Source organism: Arvicanthis niloticus, chromosome 21 (assembly GCF_011762505.2).
Source record: "Arvicanthis niloticus isolate mArvNil1 chromosome 21, mArvNil1.pat.X, whole genome shotgun sequence".
In the NCBI taxonomy this organism is placed as follows: domain Eukaryota; kingdom Metazoa; phylum Chordata; class Mammalia; order Rodentia; family Muridae; genus Arvicanthis; species Arvicanthis niloticus.
In genome coordinates, this window is record NC_047678.1 from 39,122,998 (window position 1) to 39,136,597 (window position 13,600).

The following is a 13,600-nucleotide window of genomic DNA, read 5'->3' on the forward strand; positions in this document are numbered from 1 at the left end:
GAGTGTCTGTAACCCTAGAGCAGGCCGATCCCTAAGCCTTTTGTTCAGTGATGGTCCCTACCTCAGAAACTAAGATGGAGAGAGGAGACACCTGATGTTGACCTCTGACCTCTACATGTAGGTGTTCACTCATAAGAACCAACAGATATGTCTCTACAAAGAAATATAATCTCAGTATGCAGTGTTTCGTAGCTTATTAGTATGGCCTAAGATAAGAAGACCTATCCGTTGGAAAGAACAGCTGTTCTAGGAGAGAGAAATGACCATCCAGCAAGGAAGAAAACCCGGCTGGAGACACAGGGTGAAGGAGAGAGATTTGAGTTCTCAGTCCAGCAGTGACTGGGAACCTGGTCTCAGGTAGGATGACTGACTTCACGTTTTCCTCTTTCAGAATTGTGTCTCCAACCTCTTTTGTGTACGGCGAGTCTGTGGACGCCTCCAACTTCATTCAGCTGGATGATCAGGAGTGTCATTTCCAACCAGTCAACATCACTCTCCAGGTACCAACCCGGGGTGTGGCTGCTGCTGAGAGGGGTGTGGCCGCTGATGAGAGGGGTGTGGCCTCTGATGAGAGGGGTGTGGCTACTAATGAGAGGGGTGTGGCCACTGATGAGAGGGGTGTGACCGCTGAAGAGAGGGGTGTGGCTACTAATGAGAGGGGTGTGGCTACTGATGAGAGGGGTGTGGCCACTGATGAGAGGGGTGTGGCCGCTGATGACTTTTATCTTTGTTTTCAGAGGGAACTGTTCCAGTCTGTGTTTCTAGTATGGGGTTGGGGGAGCAGAGATATTGAGGAGGTGTTAACCACTCATCTGCAAACCTAAGAGTTTTTCAGATTTAGAACAGCCACACCAAAGAGCAGCGGCCCACAACCTTCTTAACTCTGCGACCCTTTAATACACTCCCTCATGCTGTGGTGACCCCAACCATAAAATTACTTCTGTTGCTGCTTCATAACTGTAATTTCGCTACTGTTATGAGTCATAATGTAAATATCTGATACGCAGGATACCTGATATTCGAGGGGACCCCCAGGTTGAGAACCATTGCCAAAGAGCAAACCACGCTTTATCAGGAAGGCTTATACTGGCCATGATCCCCATTAACTTAAGGGCTTTAGGAGATCCTCCAGGGCATTGCCACATAAATTTCCTCCAGGATTTTCAAGCCGACTCCACTAAAGTTTTCTCCCCCTGGGGACCAGCCTTTCAGAAGTACAGTTTTCTGAGAGTAAAACTCCGTGAGCCCATGCACCTTGGAAAGTCCGCTGGCTCCCCAGTGGGTAGGGCGGACTCAGCTGAGGGTCTTAAGCATCAGTTCCCCACGTGTGCTGGGTGTGTGGTCTGCAGACATCCAGAAGATCTTGGTTCCTTCGCTCAGAAGTTGCAGACTTTTTTCCTGAACCATTCGAGGCCTTGTGGGCTACACAGTGGCAGCTGTGGACTGTGAGGCTGTATCGAAAAGGTAGCTACAGAGAGAGATTCAGATCTTTAGCTGTGTGCCTTTCTTTGTTTGTGTCTCTGATGGGATATGGAATGTTACTCTTTAGGGTCCCCCCCCAGAAATTTAATGATGTAACTGTTCTTAGTTTGCTGGATAAGAGTAGGCACTGGGTCAGATTTGGTCTGTAAGGCCTACTTTGCCAGGCTTTGCTTTTAAAATACGCATTCTAAGGGCAGCTTTTCAAAAATAGGAGTATGTGGATGTGAAGCCAGAAGGGCCTCAGCATTGGCTGGTCCATGTCCTTTAAGGGGCAAGTACAGAAAAATGTAGCCCCATGAGAAAAGATGTGCAGGGCGCTCCCAGAACTGGGTGAGGCAAGCCTGGGCCAGGACCAGAAAATGCAAGAAGAAATAACCCCTCTTGTTTAGTGAAGATTACATCTCACAGTCTTGGGGTCTGCCTCCCAAACCCTGCCTGCCCATCCTCCTCCATGGAGACAGTGGTATCCCTAGGTGATATTCACTATGGGGACTAAGTAACAATGATCTTCCTTGCCTTTGGTTCTTCCTACGTGGACACAAGAGATGACAGATACTGATGTGTTGAGGATATACAGCATGTGGCTGAAGCTGATATAGTAAGGGTATAGAGGATGAGGCTGAAGCTGACTGATGTGGTGAGGGTGTAGGGGATAAGGCTGAAGCAGATGTGGTGAGGGTGTAGGGGATGAGGCTGAAGCTAATGTGGTAAGGGTGCAGAGGAAGAGGCTAAAGCATTTTGGAGCTCACAGAAGACAATCTTCCTCCATTCTGAGTGTCCTCTGTCCAGAAGAGCTCTGAACCCGTGATGGATAACACATGTTTTCAGGTTAGAGAGGATGGGTTCTTGACTTGCTAAGCCCAGCTGTCAGGCCCTCCCTTGATTTACAGAGGAGACTGTGGGGTGACAGCTGTGGTCACGCCTGGGGGTTTCAGGCACCTCTCAAGGCCCGCGCATTGTTTCCTTTTGGGTCTCTCGGTTGAGAAGGAAACAAACACCAGGTAGATTTATTTTGTTTTTGTGATTTATATCCTTTCTTCTCTTGAAATACAGGATGCAGACAAGGGAATTATTAGAAAGGTTCAAATGACCCAGACAGTGTCATAAAAAAAAAAAAAAAAAAAAAAAAAAAAAAAAAAAAAAAAAAAAAAAAAAAAAAAAGAGTGGGCAAGAGGAATGCTTGCTATATAAAATACCAGATTTATAACAGATATTAAATATTAGTGCCTGCTCAGAGGATAGATGGAAAACAAATAAATGGATGGGTGAATAGATGGATGGATGATGGGTGGGTGGGTGGGTGGATAGATGAGTGGATGGAGAGGTGGGTGGGTGGATAGATGATAAATGAATGGATGAATCGAACGACAGATGGATGGTTAGAGTCTGATGCAGCTTATTCTTCCAGTTGGTTCTCTGAAGATATTTTTAAAGGGAACTTAAAGTTTGGTATCTACCAACATAGCTTATTTCACACATGACCTGAAGCAAAGAACCCAACATAGACTGTCCCTGGGGGATTCGTGATTAGCATGGTCCTCAGATAAAACACAGAACCTGAGAGGGCTTCAGCCATCAATTCAAGATTGAGGCAGAGGGCTGGGTCTGAGAGCTGCTAGTGACCTGCAGATTAGGAGAGCCCCTACACGCATGCACAAACACACACACACACACACACACATGTTAGCAAAGGCTATGTTTCCTGAAACATTATCTACTGACTCATTTTTCTGGTACAACCATTCTGAGTACAGTTGTCCAGCTGGAAGGTCACAGAAACTGATATGACAACAAGGAGTGAGGCCGGTGTGGGGAGAGGGAAGGAATGTGGAGAAATCTCTTGATTCTTTCCTTAATCAGTGCTATCATTCCTGAAGCAGAAACAAGACTTCCCCAAGGAGGGGTCCTTCTGTGTCTTCTATTAGTAGATCTGCCACTCAGTAAGATACATATGAGCTGAAAGACCCCCATTGCAGATGGAAAGACACAGAAATTCTAGTCTAGGCTGGTTTTCTATACCAGCCTCATGAGCAGTTTTCCCAACAGAGACACAGAAGGTTGTTGACTGTTAGTAGTAATTGGTTTGATTCGGATTCAATTATTTTTATTTTTCCCATCAGGAGTCAAAATGCTCCCCCACCTGGAGAATCATGAGGAAATACATTACAGCTGTCATGCACATGCCTTTGCATAGATGCAGATGTTAGGAGGTACATGGCAGGCTGGTTTTACTTCAGTTTTTTGGATTTGGTTTTATAGCTCACTCTGCAGCCCAGTCTAGCCTGGAACTCACAGACATCCATCTGCCTTGGTCCCAGGAATGCTGGGGTTAATGTCATGTGACACACCTGGACGGTTTATCGTTTCTCTGAGACCAGGTCTCTCTGTGTGACCCACATCAGCCTAGAACTGGCGACTCTTCTGCCTGTGCCTCCTAAGTTCTGAGGAGAAAAGGTCAATCTGATCTTACAAGCTGCCTCTAAGAAGAAGGACCAGGTGACAGGAGCCCTTCTGTGCTCAGCCATCCACACTTTCCATGGGATTCCCAGGCACAGGAATTGCAGGTGGTGTCTTTGCAACTCTGAGCTCTTGAGTTTTCTTGAAATGAGTTGTTTGGGTGGTGGCTGGATACCATCTCCTTTTCTTGTCTGAGGGCAGTTGTTATAAATGTTGTCCTTTGGGAATCAAGAGTTGTTGTTGTTTTTAATCTTTTATCGAAGTTGAACAACCTAATGTGAAAAAGAACTAAAGACCTAGCTTTCTAGGGAAACGCTGGCTACAAATAGAGCTCACACCTTGAGTTGTGTGTGACTGCGCTGTTTGGGTGGTTTTGTTGTTGGCTCTGGTGCTGTAGCCTCAGTTTCAGAGACCTATTGAATCCCTGAATTTTGTTTCTCAGCCCCAGGCTGCCAGGCAGGGTTCTCTCCCTCCACTCTCCTATGAATCCCATTCTGATCATCTTTTTAACTGACAAATTTAAAATTGCAGCTTAGCATGGCAGAACGTGCCCGCAGTCCTAGCCTTTGGGAGACAGGCAAAAGGATAGGGAGTCCAAGGACAGCTTGGCCCATATAGTGAATTCCAAGGCAGTCTGAGTACTCATAGAGAGGGAGAGATCCTTTCTCAAAACATAACTAAAGGAAACAAATCTGTAAACCTCATTTATCTTTTTTTATTTAAAAAAATCTTTAATGACATAGCTCTTAAACTTTGCTTAAAATATGCTGTTCGGTGATTTTAGAGTATTTATAGAATTTAGAATTCCATCACCTCAAAACAAAGAATTCACATTTCTCAGCCACTGGCTATACAGACGTACCTTGAAAATAGTTGAAATTGAAGCAGGATTGGCTCCAGACCCTGTCAATCAAGTAAACAGCCTGACAAAGCAAGTCGTACAGGTTTTTATATAGAACCTGTATTTATACTGTATGTGTGTAATAGAGTATCTAGGAAAACAAGAAACACTTTAATTAAGTGTACGTTATTGGTCATCTGAGCATTTTTTTAATGTCGTTGCTGGGAGAAGGCGTTTCCCCGAGAGGATGCATGCTGACCAGCCTGGCTGTCAGCAGTGAAGGCTACAGAATCTCTGGTTCAAAGTTCTGAAAATAACAGGGATAGTGAACTACATCAGTTGACTGTTAGCCTCATGAAGAGTTCTTGATAGGACAGGATGCTGCTTGAAATCCTACCTACAGGAGAAACACTTACAAAATTGGAGTCTGTCTTCTGGCATCTGGCAGGGCCTTGTCAGCCAAGTTCAGGACAACTTCTAAATCCCCCATGGTCATTTTAACAGCTTCACTGCATCTTAGCCAGGAGTAAATCCCATCTCAAGAAAGCTCCCTCAACTCCCTGTCCATTAAAGTTTTAAGATGGCAGAAGTTTGTTCCTATCATCAGCCTTCATTTCTAGACTGTCCTGCCAACCCCCTCAGCTATGAAGTGACCTCCTGCCTGGAAGTCTCAGACTCTGCAAGGTTATCCATAAGAGTTGGCATTAACTCCATTCAAACACCCATCACATTGATGTCTGTCTTGCCACCACTGATTATGACTGTTCTCATTTGGCAAACCCTTTCTTAGTTTTCAATGTACTTTCCTTGGGCTTGTGATGGTTAGTTTCATCATCAACTAGGCACAGTCTCAGAATAACCTGGGAATTGAGTCTTGGTGAGTGATTGTCTATAATAGGTTGGCCATTGGATGTGTCTATGGGGAATTATCTTCGTTTTAAGTGACATGGAAAGACCTGCCCACTCTGGGTGGCACTATTCCCTTGGCAGAGGCTCCTGGATTGCATGAGAACAGAGAAAAAGAGCTACTTGTTTGCATGCATTGGTTCACTGCCCTCTGTTCTTGCCTATAAATGTGCTAATGACTGGTGCCTCCAAATTCCTGCATCCTTAACTTCTCTGAGACAATTTGCTTTAACTTGGAATGTGAACTAAAACAAACAGCACCTCCCTTAATGTGTTTCTCTAAAGATATTTTATTGAAGCAACAGGGACAGGAACAAAGACTCATCAAAGGAATCTGGCTTTAGCAGCTATCGCCTTATGGAATATAATTCTGAAACAGTAAGACTTGAATGTCAAAATCAGTCCTCCATCCACGAGCTGCAGACTGAGTGCCGTTCGCAAGTGTGCAAACATCACTCTCCTGGTACATTCCACAGTGCATCCCTGTTCACAGCCTGTTTGCTTAGTTATTCATGTGTTCATCAGAGTAGCACTTTTAATTCCCCTAGAGAATGTTTCCTCTCCATTCACAACTTGATTGAATGGTGCAAGAGACCTTCCCACCGGAGCTCTTAGGTACCCAGGTACAATGTAAGAGAGCAATAGTCTTGGAAGGAATCTTCTCTTGAGTGATGGATCACAGCAGTGGGTAAAACATGCAGGAAATGTGTCAGAAGCAACTGCAGTCCAGTCTTGGTTACTCTGTTACAACACCTGGGCTAGCCTAGTCTTGGTTACTCTGCTAAAGGACATAGGCTAGCCCAGTCTTGGTTACTCTATTACAGCACATGGCCTCCAGCCCCACTTGCAAATCATTAAAATGACCCCACCTGAATAATCTAAAATATTTTATTCCACCCCAGGTAGGCAGTAATGTTCTTTCTGTTCCTGTAAGTTACCCATTTTCTAAATTCCTCCGCTTACTCTATTTCTGCCCTGGGTTTGATTGGCAGTCTTTGCTCTGTCACTTCACCCAGTGGATCTCTTTGTGGCTTCTTTCTTTCCCCTCCTTGCTTGGCCTTCAGATGAATTAGAGAAGGAAAACAGGCATAAAGTTTTACCCTGATCTGATACAGAATTCAAGAAGAGATATACAGATGTCATCAAACTGTGTCATCAGAATGACCTAGATAGCTCATGTGACAGTCCTTTGTAGGAAAGAAAACTTCATTTTGGGACCAGTTTCTTGGTCACTGAAGGTCATTATTATCACAAACTACAAAGAATAAGTTTGGACCAGGCCACTGGGTCTTGGAGATGACTCCTGGGTGCAGTGTATCCTGGGAAATGTAGATGTTACTACCCCCACTCATCCCAACTGCTTCAGAAACACTGGCCCTCCCCACACCACCCTCCTGTGTTTGATTGAGCCCCCTAGATTATTCTTACTTTGTTCTAGAGTGCTGAGAACCCCTGAACTTCATTTTGATATCTGAGTTCCCCCCAACTATCATCAATGAATAAATTTCTCGGTATGTAAAATTAAATACAACGTTGAGCAAGAGGAGGACAAGAAAATGTTCAGTTTTATTTGACCTCCATCATTTAGTATTTCATTTCTAAGTCAGATCCGAGTGATATAGTTTTATTTCAAGTAAAAGCATATCTAGATAAAGTAAAATCACATCCTAGATCCAGGACATCACGCTTCTGTGTATGGCTCAGAGACTCTTAAGACATATGATGTATCACATGACCTGAAGGTCTTGTGTGTCCCTGACACTTGCCATGTGCTTCACCCCACAGGTCTATAACACGGGCCCCAGCACCCTTCCTGGATCATCTGTCAGCATCTCCTTCCCCAGCCGGCTGTCACCAGGTGGCGCAGAGATGTTTCAGGTCCAGGACATGGTGGTAAGTCCTCCATCTGTGTCCTACATTGGCTTCAGGTTTGAGCTGCCTGTTTGAAATTTGTATCCACTTACCCTGGAATCTTCTCAGGAGGCTCAAGAAGTCAAACTGGTTTCATACTTAGGAGCCATGCCAGGGGAAGCCTGAAGAAAGATATCTCTCTCTATGTTGACACAATTTGATTGATACCACAAGTCCTTGGAAGGGATGAGGAAGGGATGGCTGTGAATTCATCACCTAGGGTGGTTTGTGGTTCTTCTGGGAACTCCCAGACATTATCTTCAGTCTTGTGTGTGTACGTGTATGCATTTCTTTGAGAAGAATCTCAACACCCGTAAAGATTCTCAAAGGAAACTGATATGCAAGGATTAAAGATCAGAGGGGTATGACACATGCATGATGAGCCTGAAACCCGAGTTCATGTGCAGAATATGAGGCCACCTGATCCTGTCTCACCTGTAGCTGACTTTGTCTGAAGGGACGCTTTATAAGCCATGTGTGGTCAGTGCTACACACATGCTTGAAAGCATTCTCCTTAGCTCCAAGGAAGGGCTCAGGCCACCCTTATTTTACACTCCTTCCCTGGGGCTCGGCATGACCTGTGGATCAAAATCTAGCCTCTGCTGATGACACCACCAGTTTCTCTCCAGCCCAGATCCCTTCTGGGAATTTCCGGATTTACCAACTATATCAGTGCCTAGTGGACGTCTCGGTTTTACTTAAACTACAGTGGCACCCCTCCTGGTCATCTTTGTGTTGTTGTTGCTTATGACAGGATACCATTGCTAGGGTAGATTATAAAGAAAGTAGGTTTATTTGGCCTGGCGGTACTGACCACAGTCCAAAGGGTATGTCTCATATAGCTAGGAACCTCATGCCAACAGTATCCCAAGGTGGTACAGATCACCATGTGGCAGGAAGTTTGTGCATGTGTTTGTGTGTGTGTGTGTGTGTTTCTGTATGTGTGTGTGTATCTGTGTGTGGACATGTCTATGTGTCTTGTGTATCTGAATTTTTGTGTACATGTGTGTCTGTGTGAGTGTGTACGTGTGTGTGTGCTTCTGTATGTATGTGTGTGTCTATGTGTGGCCATGTCTATGTGTCTTGTGTATCTGTATTTTTGTGTACATGTGTGTCTGTGTGAGTGAGTGTGTATGTGTGTGTGTCCTTCTGTATGTATGTGTGTGTCTGTGTGTGGACATGTCTATGTGTCAGTGTGTGTCTTGTGTGTCTGTGTGTGCATATGTGTTTGTATACATGAGTATGTCTGTATGCAAGTGTGTGTGTTTGTGTGTGTCTGTGTGTTGTATGCATGCATGTGTGTATGTTGTGTGTGCACATGTGTGTGTGCATGTATGTATATGTGTGTATGGTGTGTGTGTATGTGTTTGTGTGTATGTGCGTATATGCATGTGTGTGTATATTTGTATGGTGTGTGTGTGGTGTGTGTAAATGTTTGTGTGTGTGTGTGTGTGTGTGCATGTGAATGTGTGTGTTTGTGTGTGTGGTGGGTGTGTGTGATGTGTGCACACAAGTGCATGTGTGTGTATTTGTGTGTGGTGTGTATGTGTGGTATGTGTGTTTGTGTGTATGTGCATGCATGTGCATGTGTGTGTGTGATGTGTGTGTGATGTGTGTGTGCGCACAAGTGTGTGTGTGTGTATTTGTGTGGTGTGTGTGTGGTGTGTGTGTGTGGTATGTGTGTTTGTGTGTATGTGCATGCATGTGCATGTGTGTGTGTTTGTGTGTGTGTGTGTTGTGTGTGTGTGATGTGTGTGAACGCACAAGTGCATTGTGTGTGTGTGTGCATGTGTGTGTGTGTGGTGTGTTTCACTAGGCTCTGTTCCTTTTATGTATATACCAGCAATTGATCAGAGGACCTACACCCTGGTGAATTTGCTTAATCCCAGTCACCGCCCAAGGTCCCCTCTTTAAGCACTGTATATGAAGCAGTGTCATATTAAAGACAGGAGAGTAACTGCCAATGAGAACACTAGAAAGCAAACCATGCTCACTCCTCAGCACCTCTCAGGCCTGCCGCTCTATCTCAGCAAGCAGCTACTCTGTCCTTCAGCCCAGGGCCGAGGCCTCGCGTCATCCTAAATTCCTTTCCTCACACACCTCACATCTACATGCAAGCAAACCTAACGTGTACCCTTCGTGCAAACCCCAGGGTTTGCACTGTTTGGGCCTTGGCTTCCAGAGTCCTAGTCTAAATGCTGCCATCTGTCACTCAGGTTGTGGTAAGTGGCCCCCTCACTGGTGTCCCTGTCTTTGCCCTGGTCTCTTTGCCCACATTGAGTCTTGACACACTTCTGTGTAAAATCTGCAGTGGCCCTCTTTCCCCATAATGTCCTCAGCAGCTTTTCTGTCCCCATGCTCTATTGCCTATCACCCACCTCAGCCTCCTCCTTCCCAGCCAGCCTCCTCCTACCCAGCCTCCTCTTACCCAGATTCCTCATACCCAGCCTCCTCTTACCCAGCCTCCTCCTACTCAGCCTCCTCCTACCCAGCCTCCTTTTACCCAGATTCCTCATACCCAGCCACCTCTTGCTCAGCCTTCTCCCTCCCAGCCTCCTTGCTGTTTGCAGATGGTGTTCTACTTCCAGCATTCAGTCTTCCTCTCCTTCCCACCGGAGTGCTCTTTCTGCAGATGTCCATGTAACCTCCTCCTTCAGGTTCTATCAGTGAGCCCCTCCTTCAGCCTCTGTCTTGACACTCCTCACCCCTCTTGACTACTCACATGTCACCTTGTCACCAAACTGACAGCCTACACCTATTTTCTTATTAGATCACTTAAGCTGCCTCCTGTCTGTTTCCTATAAGGACAGGAATCAATCTCTCTCTCTCTCTCTCTCTCTCTCTCTCTCTCTCTCTCTCTCTTTTCTCTCTCTCTCTCTTCTGTGTGTTTGTGTGTCATTCTTTCTCATTCCATGTGTGTCTGTCTCTGTCTCTGTGTGTATGTGTGTGTGTGTCACTGTCTCTGTGTCTGGCTCTCTATGTCTGTCTGTCTGTCTGTCTGTCTGTCTCTTTCTGTCTCTCTCCCCCTTCTCTCTCTGACTTAATGCAATACTCAGACTATAATACAGATGTTCAGAAAACATCTGTGGAGCATGAAAACAATTCCATATTCTAAAGCAGTTGCTTACTCTATGAATTCAGGGGAACACTGACTACACTCTCGACAGAACCCCTCTGCCCGGTGACTTGATTTGTAGTTGAGAGGTGGTTTAATCTCCAGGGAGATGGAGTGTGAGGCATCTGCCTCTCTCTGAACCTCTGGAAAGGAGACTCAGCAGAGTCCCCACACAGGAAAGCACATGCAAGCTGGGTTGATAGGATCAGGAAAGCAGAGGAGGGTAGGCAGCCAGCCAGAGAGATGGTCTCTCCATACATAGTTTGAAAAGCAGGCAGCAAGCCCATGGCCTGTGACACATTTAAGCCTAGAGTCTAAAGGACACTGCCACAGGCTGGAGGTCTGGGAAGCTTTGTGGGATGCTGTCATGGTTTCTGGCATCGACGTCCTCTTGGGTCACATGAGCCAGAGACTAAAACCATGTGAGTGTTTTAAGTGGCAAGCAGGTCGTAGTCCCTGAGGTGCCTGCTCAGTTGCTTGTTTGCCTCATACTATGCCATGTGTGCCTATGGCACTTGTGTGGAAGTCACTTGGATATTCGAGGCATTTTAGAACCACATGTGTACATGATCTTTTTCATTGTTCCTGGTTTATTGTCCATGGATACATGATAGGTTTTCCCAAGGGTTTTCAGAGTGGCTGGTCTGTGAGTCTAGGTGGTAATCCTGAAACTCCCAAGAAGAAAAGGAGCTGGCTTCTGGTTTCTGAGTTCTCAGAAGCAAACCCTTAGATTTGTTTCAAAACCATACTTAGAGCATGATCAGTCACAGAATTCTCAGTGGCTCACCCCAGTGAAAAGACCAGCCATGCGCATTAGTATGAGACAGGAAAGCCCTTCCTAGACAGCAACTGTTGTGGCACCGTGTTCCTGTGAGGAGCCTTCACTGCGTGGCTGATGAGGAGCCTGGAAACAGTCACGTGGGTGGCATGTTGCAGCTACATGCAAGGATCTCGGACACTTGTCTTGGAGGCCTGAAGCTAGCTCACCCTTGGCCTTTGGGCCCATGTTTTCTCAAAGTGAAGGTAGTGCCCAGCCCAGCCCAGCCCAGCTCATCCCTCTCTTGCTCTGTGGAGCCTGAGACCCCTCAGCAGATCAGTAGTGGCTGGCTAAGGTCGTGATGTTTCTATCACATCCTTCACTGCATTGAATGGAATAGGGATTTCATTCAGGGGTCATGGGTAGTCTTCTAGTTTCCTTTCTGCTCCTGGGATAAAAACAACCTGACCAAAAACAACTTGGGTAGAAGGAATGGGTTTATTTAATTTATACTTCCAGGTCACAGGCTATCATTGAAGAAACTCAGGACAGGAAGTCAAGTAGGTACCTTGAAATAGAAAGCATGGAGAAATGCTGCTTGCTGGCTCAACCCCAGGTTCATGCTTACTTAGCTTTCTTATGCAACCCAGGACCAACATTTCCTGAGCGGTGCTGCCCACATTGAGCTGGAGCCTCTTAGATCAATTACTAATCAGGATATTCTCACATAGACTGTACAATCCCTCAGCTGAGACTCCCTTTTCGGGTGACTCCAGCCTGTATCCAGTTACCAATTAAAGCTGCCAAGGACAATTAGCTGAGTACTGATCACACCTGCACCTCTTAGGAGTACTCATTATTAAAGCCTCCAAGACCCTGTGTGCTTTCTGGAAGACTTGCATCAAACACACAACCGCCTGCAGAAGAAGACATGGAGAAGGGGAAGAAAGAAGAGGAGGAAGGAGGAGGAGGAGGAGGAGGAGGAGGAGGAGGAGGAGGAGGAGGAGGAGGAGGAAGAGAGGGATGAGGAGAGCAAGAAAAATCAGAAGAACAAGAACAGGAAAAGGAGGAAGAGAAGGAGGAGGAGAGAAGGAGAAGGAAGAAGAAGGAGAAGAAGAAGAGGAAGAAGGAAGAGGAGGAGGAAGAAGAAGAGGAGGAGAAGGAGGAGGAGGAGGAGGAAGAGAGTGATGAGGAGAGCAAGAAAAATCAGAAGAACAAGAACAGGAAGAGGAGGAAGAGAAGGAGGAGGAGAGAAGGAGAAGGAGAGAAGGAGAAGGAAGAAGAAGGAGAAGAGGAAGAAGAGAAGGAGGAGGAGAGAAGGAGAAGGAGAGAAGGAGAAGGAAGAAGAAGGAGAAGAGGAAGAAGAAGGAGGAGGAGGAGGAAGAGGAGGAGGAGGGGGGAGGAGGAGGAGGAGGGGGGAGGAACAACAACAAAGAAAGATAGCTCCTAAAGGTGGAAGTTGTATGCAGACCATTCAGCAAATGATGTAAAGAGATTTGGGAAGAAGTCACAGAAAACTTGTACGATGCAGACAAAAAGTAAACAAATTCAAGCTATATGGTTTGTTTTTCTTTTCAAAGCATGAAAAAAAAAAAAAAAGTACTGAATGTTCTCATAACCTTTGGATGGGAAGGCCGGCTCCTAAACCAGTCACAAATCCCCGGAGAAAAGACAGATATATCAGTCACTTTTCTGTTGTGATAAATGCCATGACCAAAGGCAAATTAAGAAAGAAAGAACTTATTTGGGCTCCAATTTTTAGTGTCTATAATGGGGCAGCAGGCAGGGGAGCAGAACGCTGACTCATCACATCTTCAACTGCAAACACTGAGTAGAGAGAGAGCAGGAATGGGGCAAGGCCGTGGATGGCAAAGCCAGCCCTGGCGATGCTCTTCCTCCTTTCAAAGCCAGCCCTGGCGATGCTCTTCCTCCTTTATAAGTACAGAAGACAGAAAGAGAAACTGTCAGAACTTAAACATGAGTCCTAACTCCCCACTGCTGGGAATCCGTTCTAAGAGACCGTAATCTACTCAGCTAAAAGTTTGGCTTTCTGAGAGGTCTGCATCATCCCAATCTCAGCATCACGGTCAGCCTTTCCTATTCTGATGAAGCGGAAGGTAACTACATGTAT

At 45.8% G+C, this 13,600-nt stretch overlaps 1 protein-coding gene across 2 annotated transcripts in view; it reads left to right on the plus strand.

The window, feature by feature from the left end:
- Itga9 (integrin subunit alpha 9) overlaps positions 1-13,600 on the plus strand; it is a 295,010-nt gene that overhangs the window by 235,401 nt on the left and 46,009 nt on the right. For both annotated transcript variants that reach the window (XM_034484311.2, XM_076917769.1), the window contains 2 exons: positions 392-500; positions 7,472-7,579. In XM_034484311.2, the coding sequence (XP_034340202.1) occupies positions 392-500; positions 7,472-7,579 (217 nt within the window). The remainder of the gene's footprint in view (positions 1-391; positions 501-7,471; positions 7,580-13,600) is intronic.